This window comes from Rhagoletis pomonella, unplaced genomic scaffold, assembly GCF_013731165.1.
Source record: "Rhagoletis pomonella isolate Grant_MI unplaced genomic scaffold, Rhpom_1.0 Rhpom_scaffold_00004, whole genome shotgun sequence".
Taxonomy (NCBI): Eukaryota; Metazoa; Arthropoda; class Insecta; order Diptera; family Tephritidae; genus Rhagoletis; species Rhagoletis pomonella.
The window spans coordinates 5,850,303-5,865,271 of record NW_023458558.1 but is presented as its reverse complement, the minus strand read 5'-3'; the positions used below and the strand labels follow the sequence as shown (position 1 = coordinate 5,865,271).

Genomic DNA, 14,969 nt, shown 5'->3' with positions numbered 1-14,969 from the left:
GTGATAAATTGTTAATCCAATTACAAAAACAAAAATTAAAAATTCCAACATTGATGAAAATCTGTTCAAAACCAAAGGACACATGATTGGTTAAACGAGGATCAGCATATTGCAGGCTGGATATGTACATATATTCATACATCCATATGTATGTACATATATACAGTCGCACTACTTCCTTTGTATATAAATGATGATACTACTCCATCACAAACAACGATTTTTGCGTACTTTATGCTTTGTAATTACTTTCTCTTATTAAAATTCAGCTTAAATATACTTAAATATGTAGTATGTATGTACAGTGAACCAAATATACAGCGTGTAAAATAATAACTTTCGCACTTAGTTTTTTGAATTGCGATGCAATCCTCGTACTCTTGATTTGCAGGACGTGCTTCAAAATTTTTAGATTATTGTCGAATATTTTTGTTAAATCCTTTTTGAAATTATCCAAGGTTACGTTATTTATGTTTCCTAGTTTGCTTGGCATTCAGTCCCAAACTCTCAGAGCCAATGGGTTTAAGTATAAAGAAGATTGGGGCCATTTTTCCGCTGAGATAAAACCGGGGGAAAACTTTCTCTCATCAACTTTATGAATTTCTCGCTTTACTTGTCGGGAAAGAATCCTGTTGAAAACAAAATGTTCACTGTCCAAAGCAACTTGCATTTCATTAGCATCAGATGGTCTATAATTGGGATTGGGATTATGATATGATTGTGATTGAAAAATAATCTCGTCCAAAAGGATAATTTCTGTTTCTATGTGCCTCGTTCGTAACACTTTGCTTCTTTCCTATCTGTTTTTGCATTGCAACCCGTAAAGATTACGATTTTTTTTTTTCTTATAGCATTTGGCCTGAATATCTGCTCCACGGACAAATAACTAATTTAAGGTTTTTACAACCCTAAAAATTAAATTATTTGGCTATATATTCCTAAACAAATATTTAAGGTTGTTTAGGTGTCAATTTAGTGTATTCAATCTTTATTGTTTTTCTATGAAAGTATAGATGATTACAAAACAAACACCATGTAAATCCCAATTTCAGACCTTGTTCAAAAATTATGAAAATTGTGTGAAAATTTCACCAAAATTTCTAACTTATAATCAGAACCTGTAGAATTTTGGAATGCAATATTGTAGCCCATTAAATTTTTGTATAATAACGTGCAAATTTGAAGTGGCTAGGATTTACCATTGATTTTTGGCATTATTTTTTATTTTTTCTGATAACAATGCTCCGCATTTTTTCCATATGAAAATTTTTTGAACATACATACTTTTTATGACAAAAAATGCGTAATGAAAAAACAGCTTTGGGAAAAATATATGGCGTTTTCGTTCAAATACTAGTCACTAAAAATTCAACTAAAAAAACAAATGCTGCCTGAGATGAGAATTCAAATCGGCGGACAAATAAACCAACACATATTCATCTGCGTTCCAAATAATAGCAGTGAGTAAAGGCCAGAATACAATAGCGCAGTGGCAGTGGCAGTGACAGTTTTTAAAATCAGCTGTAACTGCTAATATTGGCAGTCACTGCCGCAGCAAATACAATACGGCGTTGTCAGTGACAGCTTTTTTTGACATTCCCTTTTGTTTGTTTACATTTTTGTTGTTGTCTTTTAGGCTTTAGTGACATGAACAGAAGTTGACTGCATTTTATTTATGTCAAAATCAGCATGCGAAGTTAGCTGCGATGAAGGCAGTGACAGCGAATTTAGAATTTGGGCTAAACTGAGTCGCTTCATTGGACACCACACTTTCTAAAAAACAGCTCATTTCGAAAAACTGCGAACGAAAAGGCAGATGATATCCGAGTTCTCGATTACCCGGGGCTTTTATTAAACTTTTTCATACATGTGTACATAGTATGTACCTACATATGTATTTCATAAAAAAATAACATTTGCTCGGTTTTTAGTGGTTCTGGTTTAAAAATATAAAAAGTGTGTAAATTATGTAGATCAGCTGAAAGACAAATTAATTATCTTTATTCCTTATTATCATTAGATTTTAATCATACTATATCATAATATATTAATATTTAAAAAATCTAAAAATTTAACATTAACCTTCTAGAACGTCTTAATTTTTTAGTTGCGTCAAAAATTTTGGCATGGTTGAAATGAGCGGAAAAAGTTCTATTAATCTGCATTTTTCGTTTTTGCCTAGCTGAACGGTCGGTATTCTAGATTTGTTCCAGGAAATGACGAATAACTTAAATTAAAAATGCATATTTTTACGTAGTGTTTAGTATTTGCATTCAATTACCAAATATAATGCAAATTCGCATAGAATTAATAATACACATTTTACTTCTAATTGCATACTTTGCGTACTTTTTGTAGTACCTTTCTATACCGTTTTCGCAAAAGACGATCACATTCTTCCCCTTTCTCCTACTTCCAAAATACAAATCTAGAGAAAGAAGTGCCAAATTTTAGCTGTCACAAATTACATAACCTTGTATTATTGAATCATGGTTTTGGATCAAATAAAAACTGCTTATAAACAGTGTTGTCAGTTTAGCTTTTATGAGGCTAGATCTAGCTTTTTTCTTTGCCGTTTAGCTTCAAAATTTAGGATTTAGCTTCGTGGCTTTTTTCTAGCCTTTTCTTACTTTTAAACTAGAATTTTTAAGGACAATCCTCTATAATAATTGTAGTAGCACTAAATTATTGTTCCGCTTCAGTTTTACTTGAAATGTTAAGCGAATATCACCCGGCGACATCGCTTCGTCTGACACGAAATTTATTCAGCGAACTCGTTCTGTTTATACATTAACAGTTTTTTCAGGGGCTCTCAAGTGTACCTGTAAAACCAGGAAATGCATGTTATTTCGTAGAGCTCCGTACCCCACCAGAATGACGTCAAGCCCCACATCGTGGGGGAGAAAGGTAATTAGTTGCCGCTGCTATTCCGAAGCCATTCGGGGGTCCTTAGCCCCTTGATTGCCTCTGCTATTGCGTCACATGCTGCCGACCATTTTTCGGTGCTTTGTAGCTGGGTTGTTGCGAATATTCGCATTCGCATTCGCAACCGCGGAGCTTCCGCATTAATTTTAACATTCGCATTCGCAATAATCAATGCGGATCTTTTGCGAATGCGAATATTGAAGGGACCGAAAGTAACAGTTATTTTCTTTACGAGTTAAACTTGGCCAACTATTTTTTATTCCTTTCCGGACAATAAACAAACCGCATATCCAAATTAAACAAGTTTGGTATCGAATGAAAGAGAACTTAAATAGCTTTAAAACCGAAATGTCTAAACAAGCAAAATCACCTATTGAAAAATAGTTCAATAAAAAATGCTAATTTATAATACGCTAACGAAATCCCATACAAATCTATTCCTCCCTACTGCTCCTATTATTCTCAGCCAATTTGAATGACCTTTATTTTGGGCCATTTAGCTTTTTTTGCTTTTTTATTTGACCGATCAAGCTTTTCTATTTTTGAAGTCCTGGAAACCCTAGTTAGAGTTACAGAATGGCCGCGAGAAAAATACTCCTACAAATTTAAAATTATTATGCGGATACATAATATAACTTTTCACCATATGGTGAAATTATTATAAATTTTCCTATGTACATATGTAAGTTCGCTTGCGGTATGTAATCGTAAATACACTTAAATTTTACCACCACAAATTTTTTTGAGTACCCGGGTACACAGGTAGCTCATTACCCGGGTCAAATCATCAGCACTAATATACAGTGACTCAAACAAATGACCACGTGTTGATTTTTTTACATATCCACAACGTTTTTCAAGTTAATTTGTTGCTTATTTTTCGACATAAATACTATCCAAGGTTTAACTAAAACCATATAAATAAAAAATTAGAAAATTTTTATATCCGTTTATAACGTTTTTTTTTTCATTTTTTCCATATAAGCATGCATTTCTTATGAAATATAATGCGGAAGACCGTTCGCAACAAAATTTCAATAAATCAATGCCAGTTTTTGTAAATTGCACTTGTTATCTGAAAAAAAAGGGAATGCCGTCACCAAAAAAAAAAAAAAATAAAAAAAAATAAAAATCAACGCGATTTTATAGTCGCTTGAAATTTGCCTGTGGTCACTTGTTTGAGTCACTGTATTTATGTATGTAGGTATACAGTGCGTTAAGAAATGATAGCCTCACAATTACTACTACATTTATCAAAGTTAATTTTTGTTCGCTTTGGTCTTTAAATAGTATGCGAGCCTGATTCTTCTGGCTATTTTCCTCAATTAAGGATATACTCCTCATGGCACTTTGGGAACAACTACAATATTTCTTCGTGATTTTGGCACCTGTGGTACTTGCAAAAAGTTATGGATTATATCTAGACTACTCGGGTAAGAAATGACTTTAATGACTGAATATAAGATCAGAAGTTGGTAGCACTCTTCCCTGTGCGTTGGCTAAGGACCCAATTATCTAATTAAAGACAATCTCATCAATTACTTTAATAACCAATATATTAAATCAAAATTAGTTTTCACATTAATAAAGCCCCGTATACATATGTACGTACAGCTTTCGCCTCACTTTGATAGCTGACTATGAAAACTCAAAGTAGTAAGATTAGCAGCTGTTGCAAATAATTACAATTCTATGAAATATTTTTCTTTGTAACTGATTTTTGCGTAACCCAGCAGAAAATATGTAATTGCTTCTTGTGTGCAGTAATAAACCTTCTGGACTAGTTCAGGGCTATTTCAGGACCATTTTGGGACTTGTTCGTAATAATTTTGGGACAAGTTCACGACTTTTTCGGAATCATTTCGTCCTGAACTATTCCCGAAGTGGTTATGAAAAAGTCGTGTTCCGGTATTGGGGCACATTCTCGTAAAAACTTGGGATTGAATATAACCAGAACTGCATCGTAATTCAGAGGGTTGTGGTTAAATTTTGTTTATAAAATATACGGTTAAATCAAAAATGTATTTCGGTATTTTTTAAGGTACGCCTTTAACAATAAAGTTACATAAATATTTTTCTAAAAAAAGTCGTAAAATGTTTCTGAGATGAAACAAATAAATGTATCAATAGAAATGACACGGTGCACCTGAACCAAGATTAAACGAAAGGTTACCGGACATTGGGCAATCTTGCAAATTTTAAAAGTATATAGTTTCGAGTTTCTAAATGTTCCAAAATGAAAATCATACATACAGGGCTTTTCAAGAAAAGTGACTTTGAAAATTTTTATATATACATATATATTTTTTTAATCTTAAAATTTATTTTTACAGTTCTATTGTGTATAGGTACTTTAGGGTGGTCCAAACAAAGTTAAGTCGAAATTTTAATGCTCTCACCCCCTACGATTGTCCTTTACCGGAAAAAAGTATACCCATAAAAGTGAACTGAAACCCAACGAAAGTTAAATGGCATTTAAATAACAATCTAAAATTAAACTTAAGTGCCATTTAGATATTCATCTGAAATTGGCCCTAGGCGCTTTAAGCGACCTCCTTATTATTTTTTTTTTGATTTCGAAATAGACAAAACAGGCTTTAATTGTTTTGGACCACCCAAATTACGATGAGCCATGAGCACGGCGATTTCTAGGGTGGTTTATTGTGCGTGGCACTTTACTCTATACTTGAAGGCTTTTAATATAAGCTTTTTGTTCCATATTTCGAATGGTTTAAGTGTTTTTACTCCTAGATAAGCGTGCCGTGCTTCTTCTGAGATATTATCTGCTACAGCCGTGTATCGCATGAATCTACGCTTGGAAAATCGTGGGGCAGCTGCCCATTGGTATCGATCTTTTAAAATTCGGCGCCTAAATTTACCAGCTCCAGTTTTTTCCATCTTTAAGTTTTGATCCGAAAGTGTATAAAACTTCATCTCCTGATGTGGTAAGGGTTTCCTATACTCCGGGATTCCTAGAAATAACTAGTTTTAGAGCTAGTGTGTCCTTCATGTGAGTTGTCATGTTTCCGGTTTTTAATTTGGAAGTATTTAGGATCAGTGTTGCCGAACCGTCCCAAGAAAATGTATCACCGAGCAAGCCAAAAATGTATCCAAATTTATCCAACTTTTTTTTTTTTTACGTATCCATCTCACAATTTGTAAAAAAAACCAAACATTTTCATTTTTATGCATAAGTAAGTATAATAAATAGTAACTAATATGTTATATTTGTACCTGTACACTCAAAAGAGTGTGTGTAAAACTACTACTGAAAAGTATCTATTTTTCAACAGGAATCTGTATATATATATATATACATATATATACATATATATATACGTATAAGATGTTCAGGATTTGATTTTGAACTTGAGATCTTTAAAATATATACATAAATATACACATGAAATGTTTAAAGTTGCAAAAATTTTGAAAGTAAAAATACATTTCCTACAAATAATAAACATTAGGGGCTTACATTTACTATATTTTAAACATTTTATGTGTTATTTTGCTCTCTGCGACAAATTTGGTATGTTAAAGTAAACAGGCAGTGTTTAATTTTATTACACGGTGTGCAAATTTGCACACAATAAAAGAGGAAAATGGTTACCTCTCTTAATATGCGCAAATAAACAAAAAAAAAATTTAGAGTGCATTTAAAGACTTTTCAGAAAAATTCATAAAAATTTCCCTAAAAAAATCAAATTTAGTTTTTTAAACAGTGTATTTTAAACTACATTTAGATCTTCTCTCTTTTTAAATTAACAAATGAAAATATGTGATATGAAAGTGATATATTTACTTTATATATATGGTAAAATCTTGCTTAAAGCATCTTTTTTAGCTAATTAAAACAATTGGCTTATTTAACAAAGTATCCACATTTATACTGATCGGAAAAAATAAGTATCCCGAAAAAATTCCTTTAAAAATGTATCCAATTGGATCTATTTAGATCCAAACGGCATCCCTGTTTAGGATACTTAGTGCCGAAAGGATGGCATTCCTCTCTATTACTGAGTGCATCAAGAGTCCATGCCAAGGATGCGTAGGGACTATCGGTCTCACATCCGTGCTAAATGATCACTTTGGCGGAGAGTCCCTATGCTTTCCAAAAACTCGCGTGCAAGCAAAGAAAGCTCTAATCGCATTGTTGACGGTTGCTTCCAAATGTACGTTTCATGCGAGTGTCCAGGTATTTTGCTTCATTTGAAAGACCTAAACTAAATTCTGTCATGAATAATACTTTTCTCCGGGTAAACGGAACCAGAGTCATTGGCGTCACACCATCTTTGTGTAATGAGCAGGGCTTTCCACGTGCGGTTGGAGATCGTTTGCATGGCCAACGCAGACTACCGGATCTTCTGCATAGCCTTGTGTCTCGAAGCCGTGGTCTTTAGGTAGTAAGGGGACTTCGCCTATGACCATAGTTCACAGGAGAAGAGAGTGTACACCCCTTGAAGGCAACCCCTTGTGGCTGTAATAGATTCTTTCGTGCCTCAATGGAAGTACATAATCCAATTCTTGATGATAAAAAGCTCCTGAAATGTCAATGAAAGCACAATGCAGCTATGTTCTTAGACTTCAGGGCCTTTTAAATTTTCCTCGTAAGACTATGAAGGGCAGTCTCAGTGGATTTGCATGATTGATAGGGAAATGTATTAATCCAAGATTTTCTCGATGCCTTTACCGAGAAAAAAAGAGCCGAGGCTGGGATGACGGCATCTGTTCAGGTTAACTTGTCTTCGGTAAAAATACGACTTTAGCCTCCAACTACTGGGAATAGCACAGTAAGAGTGATGCTCTGTATAGTCTAGAGAGGACTGGGGATATATACTACAGTACCAAAATGTATATACATAGGTACTATATGTATATGTACATATGTAACAGTAAAAATAAAAATTATAAAATTATAAAAAATGGAATACAAATTTTGAAAATCACTTTTCTCGAAAAGCCCCGTATGCATGATTTTCACTTTTTGAATTTTTAGAAACTAGAAACAATATGCTTTTAAAATTTGCAAGATTGTGCAAGGTCCGGCAACTTTTCATTTAATCTTGGTTCAGACGCACCGTGATGAAATAAAAAGCCTGATCCCGTACTCAGTCCGAACTTACCATTTTTTATCAGAATTTATCATATTTTATTTGAAATCGATCTCATATCGGCTGTGAGCACATTTTTGTTATTTGACAGTTTCACTTGATTTAGCCAGAGAAGTACGGGGTCAAACATAAGGTTATTTTAATTTGATGTTAAGCGTTCATTGTAGGAAGCACTAGCGGTACTCGCATCTCTGCCAAGCGGGACTTAAGCGAACACCGCGCGAAAGTTCTACGTAAATGGGCCTTAAAAGTGTGTAATGTTTTTAGGCATAATAAGCAATAAAACCGAGCAATGAAAACATGTGAATCAGCTGATTGCAGACACAAAACGTTCTGTTTTCATAGATTAAATTAACAATTTAACCAGCTTAATCGAAATTTTAATTTAATTTATGTCCAAAAATTGGAAACTTCAACGCATTATATTTTTTTTGATGAGGTGGAGCAGTTACTCAAAGAATCGTTCACATGTTAGTTTTTTTTAATTTTCCACTTTTTCTCAAGTTAAACTTTTTATGAAAATATTGTTCGTGTTATAATAATTTAATATAAAACTTAGAAAAATTAAACAAATTTTTATAAAAATTTCGTTCTTTTTGATCTGAATGTAGAATATTTTTGGGTATTTTTGGGTACACAATTTTATTACATGTAATACGTTTTTTATATTTTTTGCTGCCTGTTTTTTCCATATCGCTACCTAAAGGTAAGAAGGTGCCAAGTCCACTTTGTTTGAAAATATAGTTTTTGATGCAGAATGACAGATAATGCGAAACTACATCCATTTTTCACCTTTAGGTAACGATATATAAAGTGCAATAATAAAATGAAAATTGGCGTTGATTTCTTGAAACTATTTTTGTGAACGGTATTGCGCATTTTTTTTACATAAGAAGTGTTTATATGTATGTATGTATGGTTAAAAGGCAAAAATATATATATTATAGATCATCGGGAATTTTAAGCATCTAGAAACTTACATTTTATTATGCTATAAGCCATAAAACTGCATACCCAAAAATATTCTAGAAATACAGAACAACAAGTTGGAAATTTCGATGAAAAGGTGTTCATTATTTACCTACAAACTCATAAACTATAACTCCATTTTTTTATTTTATTTTTTTTACAGAAAACATTGAATATGTTCAGCCACAGGAGGGATATAATATTTTATTGCAATGCGATATCAAAGGCTTAGTAAATGGGGGAAATGTTGAAGGAACCAAGATTTACTGGTATTTTAAGGTAGGAGCATATTTAATTGTAAAAATTTGGGATTTTCCGAAAAAAGTTTTTTTTTTATATCTACATACATATGTACATACACATGTATAAAAATATAATACCTGCTTGTCAATACATACATCAATGAATTAAACAATGCTTGCAGCAATGCCGTGAAAAAACTGTGGACGGTGATCGCCATCACGATTGGTTGCAGCTTCCGTGTGAGGAAAACTTCTGCAAATCTGATTTGTTACTCCGCAATGTCACCGAAGAGTATTCTGGCTTATATAAATGCGCAGTAATTCCGTTAGAGCCCAGATCTGACAAAGTGCATGCTCGACTTTTTCAACTCGAAGTAAGAAGTAAGTAGACGGTTATAAACAGGGCTGGCAAAAATATGCCAAACAAAAAACTGAAAATAAGCGCAAAAAAAAAAATTCGATAAATTGCCAAAATATCCAATTAAATTTGAATAAAACTACTTTCCACATCCGTAGATGTAGTTGGACACAATTTACAAAAACCTAGGCCCCTAAATGAGTTGCATTCGATCTTCGACAGTGGTCGAAAGTGCTGAATGAACGAATTTTCATTTGGTATTATGGCGCTCAGTCGATGAAGGATAGCGCTATTGTGCATTTCGCTCGTTTTAGCTGAAATACAATGCCGGCGAACGGCGAACTCACCACAGCGAAATTCGCGCTGTCAAAATTAGAACACCCGCAAGCATATGAAATTGAACACAGCCAAAGCGAATGCGAAGTTCGCTTGGCGGCGTTTCATGGCGATAGATTTATTTCTATCGCCCTGCTGGGCGATGACAGCTGTGCGTGCCAAAGGTGGCCGTATTTGTTTTTTGCTTTCAAAGTTTTAAAAGAAAACAACCTAAACACGCCTTTTTTTTGTTGTTTGAAAAATATAGTTGTGGATTAGTTAAATCTGGCTTGAAACAAATTATTTATAATAATCTTTCTTTGTTTTACATTTATATTTGTTATCATTTCCTCATTTCTAAATATGGTTTAGTTTTTTCTAAATATGGTCACCCAAATTATAAAGGCGACCTAATTCTGTTTAAGTACGCGAAATAGCTGGGCGAACGGTGAACGACAGCATCGCCCAATTCGGCGAAGTTTGCCGTTCGCCGGTATTGTATTTCAAGCATTTAGGTGTTTCACAATAGAATATTTTTCACCGCTGAGAAGCTTTGTTTACAAATCGAGCAAACTAAATAGTAGTGGTATTCATCTAAACCGACAACTTCATCAAGCAGATAATCTTATAAGGTATACGCATTCTGTTATATGAACGACCAACACTCTCTTTTCGTTTACACATGCGACAATAGGCGTGTTTTCTTTGGTTAAAGAGCACAGTATCACTAATTTTATACTAACTTTAACTAGCTCGCTAAATGGGAAAAATTATATTTAAGAGATAATATCTATTTAAATAAATACATATACATATAACATAAAGGCTTTTTATTTGAAGCAAGTTGAAAGAAACAATGGCAGAATGTCTGTTTGTGTATGAATTCATATGCTACGATTACTTTAATTGTAATCATAATATTTTTAGGATTATAATAAAAGTATTCGTAATTGTAATCTTAAAATTTTTAGGATTACAATTACGATATTCGTAATCATGTTTTTCATGATTACTATTACAGTAATGATAGTCCTTAAATTTTTAATATTACAGTTATTATTATTGTAATTTGTGTATTTATGATTATAATTAAAGTAATCGTAATCGCATATAATTTAAGGATTAGAAGTAAGCAATCGTAATTAAAATGTAATCGTAATCGGAAACTACTCAGCTCTGCCCTGTGCGACACGCCCTAACCGACTTCAATCGGGACCAAAATGTATATGTGATATCTTCGACTATAGTAGCAGCGACGTAGGAATCACCCTAAAATACTTATGTACCAAATATATAAGTTATATAGAAATGCTCCATCTCACATCGTCGCTGAAATGCAAAAAAGCTGCAACTGACTAAAATTTTTTATTGCATTAAACGATGTGGGGACTTATAATTCGCTGAATGCATAATAATCAATCAAGTATTCAATTTTGAAAATCGAGGGAAATGTGCCAAGCAGAAAATAAATAGCCAAATGAACCATCTATTTTTTGCAAATTTTACGTTCTCATACTTCCATGGATATTTTGTCTTTTTGAGACAAAATTCTGACGATTTTTGCTGCTGTATAATTTTGTTGGGAGAATAAGAGTACACACCTATTATCAAAGAAAAAAGCGTTCCGAATCGGAACTTCCGATATATTGATTTTTAGTTGCGTTAAAATTAAAAAAATATTGTAAATCCTTAGTTAATGCAACTTCTGGTAATAGGTCTGATACCGTACATTGTCGGAAGTTGCCATTTTTACCATATTTTACTTGAAATTGATCCCATACTTGTTTTGAGCAACAGTTTTACTTTCTATATTTAGACCGAGAAGTACGGGATCAGGCGCGGCGAAAAACTCCTATTAAATACTCCAAAGTGGAGCATTATAAATACGTACATACATATTACATTTGCATGAAACATTAAAATTGAAATCAAATATTTGCTCTTCTCCACAGATAAAAGCATGGTGGTACCCAAATTTATTGAACCTCATCCTTTGAATAAAAGTGCAAGTACCGGCGAGCAGGCAGTATTCCATTGTCGTGTGCAAAGCGAAGAGCATCCGACCATAAAGTGGTTTCGCCGCTTGACTACAACCAATTCCGTTGGTTTGGTGTATACCGGCCGTATTGGCAAAAGTGGAGTCAATCCTAAGCCCAACTTCCAAACTATCAATTATAATGGTAACACCTATGAATTATTATACACGGCGCTTGAGAAATATATTGGAGACGACATTTACCTTAGCAAGTTGATTTTGAACGGTGTGCGTCGGCAAGATGAGGGCTTCTATGCTTGTGCGGCAATTAACTTCCATGGGTATAACATAAGTGAAGCTTACCTGAAAGTTGATAACAAGAAAATTGTGGAATATTGGACGGATTACAATAACAATGGAGCAGCTTATACTGATCGACGCGAATTCTGGATCCTCTTTCTTATGCCATTGGGGTTGGCTATGTTTCCGCTAGTAGTCTGGCTCAGTTACTTGGCTTACAAGAGGCGTTTGGCACGCAGCGAAGCAAAAAAAAAATCACCTACCTATTCCGATGAGCTCTCGGAAGGGGACCGTTGTGTGTTGAGGACGTAGATTTAGTTATATAAGAGGGAGGCAAACTAACTGACCGAAATGAGAGACATTTTAATCAATTCAAGCCAGAACAATAATTGAACAAAATGTACATACATATTTATTAGTATTTTTACGAACTTTTGTAGCTGTTTCATAGGTCCTACCCTGGATATGATTTTACTAGGGGCCGAAAATAACAGTTTTTTTCGATGTTATAAAAGTTCGGGGCAACATATCGTCGTAGAAGAAAGTTATACTTTGATCCCAGGGCCTCAATCCCTTATTCCTTTTATTTTTCGAACGTTTTAGGAATAAGTGAAATAATAACTGAAAAATCCGGACTTTCATATTTTTTTAGTTCACAGTTAAACTTGGCCAACTATTTTTTAAGGCCGAAATAAAAGTCCTTGCTAGTATAAACAAACCGCTTATCCAAATTAAACAAATTTGGTACCATATGAAAGAGGACTGAACGAGCTTTTAAACAGAAATGTTACCACCTATTTATATTTATTTTTTATAATTTAATGCAAAATAAATTCACTTACCTGACCTAAGGTTTGTTCTATGGTAAAAAAATAATTAATTGAAATATTTTACAATAGGGGGAATTCCCAGAAAATGTATGCACAACGCATGTTTCAATAATTAAAGGTTTGCTCAATAATATTTTCCCCAAATTTTCAAACCTTTCAATCACAATTTTGGTATGCAGTTTTGTAGACCATTCAATTCTAGTATAATGAAGTGCAAGTTTCAAACTGCTATAAAATCCCGTTAGTTTTTAGCAATTTTATTCAATTTCAATTTTCGGACATACTTTTGTATGGAAAAACGTAAAACTCGTTTTTGTGAGCTGTCTGCAAATGTTTTTTGATGTTGTCTGTCGCTTCACCTGAACATATGAAAAGAAATTCCAAATAATCGGCAGGGAATCGGCGGAAAAAGGCCGATGCCGATGCTCAATTTTGTGCCGATATTAGCCGATGCCGATTAATCGGTTGGACTCTAGTTTTTAGTTGTGTTTGTTTAACAATTATCCAGTAACTTGCCAGCAACTCTCCAGTAACTTCATTTCACAGATTCGCTCTTAAACCTCTTTTTTTTCAACCATATTACATATTTAATCTATCTTGTCAATTTACCTTAACTGCAGTTTTCAAACAGGTGGCAACTCTCTAATTTTTGTGTTTGCTTAAAAATTACTTGTTCTTTAGTAACTATAATGTACAGACATCGGCCTGTTACAATTTCATTACGTATTTGTATAGACTGTTTTTGCTTACGCGTAAAAGCACATTTAGCGTATTTGGCTCTAAATGCACATTTATCCATACGAAATTCGTCACCTATTTAAATGCAACTAAATGCAACTCCAGTTCTGCATTAAAAATATAAATGCCAAAAGCAACCCTATGATCTTCAAAAATTTCCACGATTCGAACATGGTTTAATGAGAAAAAGTGACAACATTGCTTTTTCGGATATATAGTTGTTAGCTGCGCTTCAGTGATCGCCGATCGGGATTTCATTTATTATTGTACATTATTTGGATAAAGAATAGTTACGCAAATTCCACATCGATGTGATGTTGATAGAAATCTGGATCAATTTGTGTTCAACTATGTTGGTTTTGTTTCCTAATTAAATGAGGAAGTTTTAATTGACAGCACCGACAAATGAATATATACACAAACAAATTTTCGGTTATGGTCACGAACAATTAAAGTTTTTGTTTTGAATTTTTCGTTAAAAATTCCTTTTTTTCCTTTTCAGTAGGGGTTTTTGCACGTTATCTTCTCCGTGCGAATTGATCGTGATAGATACGGATCTGAATAAGCGATTTGCTAAATGCGATATCATGAACGCTCTCGAAAACATAAATATGTTCGAAAGTGCTAAATGTTGCATTTTAAATGCATTAAAAATGCATTTCATTCTTTTATATGTATGTGCATTAGGGTGCTCTAAAATAAGTAAAGTGGGAATTTTAATGCTGTCACCCCCTAGGATTGTTGTACCCCTTTACTTGCCGGAGAATAGGTACCCCATGTGTTTAATCAGGGCAATAATCTATCTACTTGCCAAATTTCAAGTAAATCGGATCATGAATACGATTTTTTCGAAAAGATCAGTCCGTGGTCCAGCTACAGGATTTTTTTTTTGCCCTTGTTATTATGGTTGCTGAAAGCTATTTATATTCAGAATTTCATGAAAATCAGAGCCGTCGTTCGCGATATTACCTCTTAACTCGGTTCACTAATTTTAACACAAAAAGCTTAACTTAGAGGCAAATTACTACATTCATAATTGAATTTGGGGATACGCTTTCCCTAATGCTGACTACGCACAAGGCAACCGTTGAAAAAATCAGGGCATGATGCTTCCACCGTTGCCTCGTGTGTATCACGAAACTCAAAATATTTTGATATTTTGTGTTGGTGCCGTGACGGTTGCCTCGCGTGTTTCGTTGTGTA

General features: G+C 33.7%; 1 protein-coding gene across 2 annotated transcripts in view; it reads left to right on the top strand.

Annotated features, from left to right (window-relative positions):
* Window positions 1-12,911, top strand: part of LOC118736858 (vacuolar-sorting protein SNF8) — a 39,755-nt gene extending 26,844 nt beyond the window's left edge. Inside the window, exons 1-4 of one of the 2 annotated variants that reach the window (XM_036466939.1) lie at window positions 4,167-4,358; window positions 9,172-9,287; window positions 9,433-9,631; window positions 11,876-12,911. In XM_036466939.1, coding sequence (XP_036322832.1) covers window positions 4,268-4,358; window positions 9,172-9,287; window positions 9,433-9,631; window positions 11,876-12,510 — 1,041 coding nt within the window. In that variant the 5' untranslated portion in view covers window positions 4,167-4,267 and the 3' untranslated portion in view covers window positions 12,511-12,911. Of the gene's footprint in view, window positions 1-4,166; window positions 4,359-9,171; window positions 9,288-9,432; window positions 9,632-11,875 lie in introns of those variants that run through there. The other variant, XM_036466938.1, reaches the window with a different exon arrangement.
* The last annotated feature ends 2,058 nt before the right edge of the window (window positions 12,912-14,969 follow it).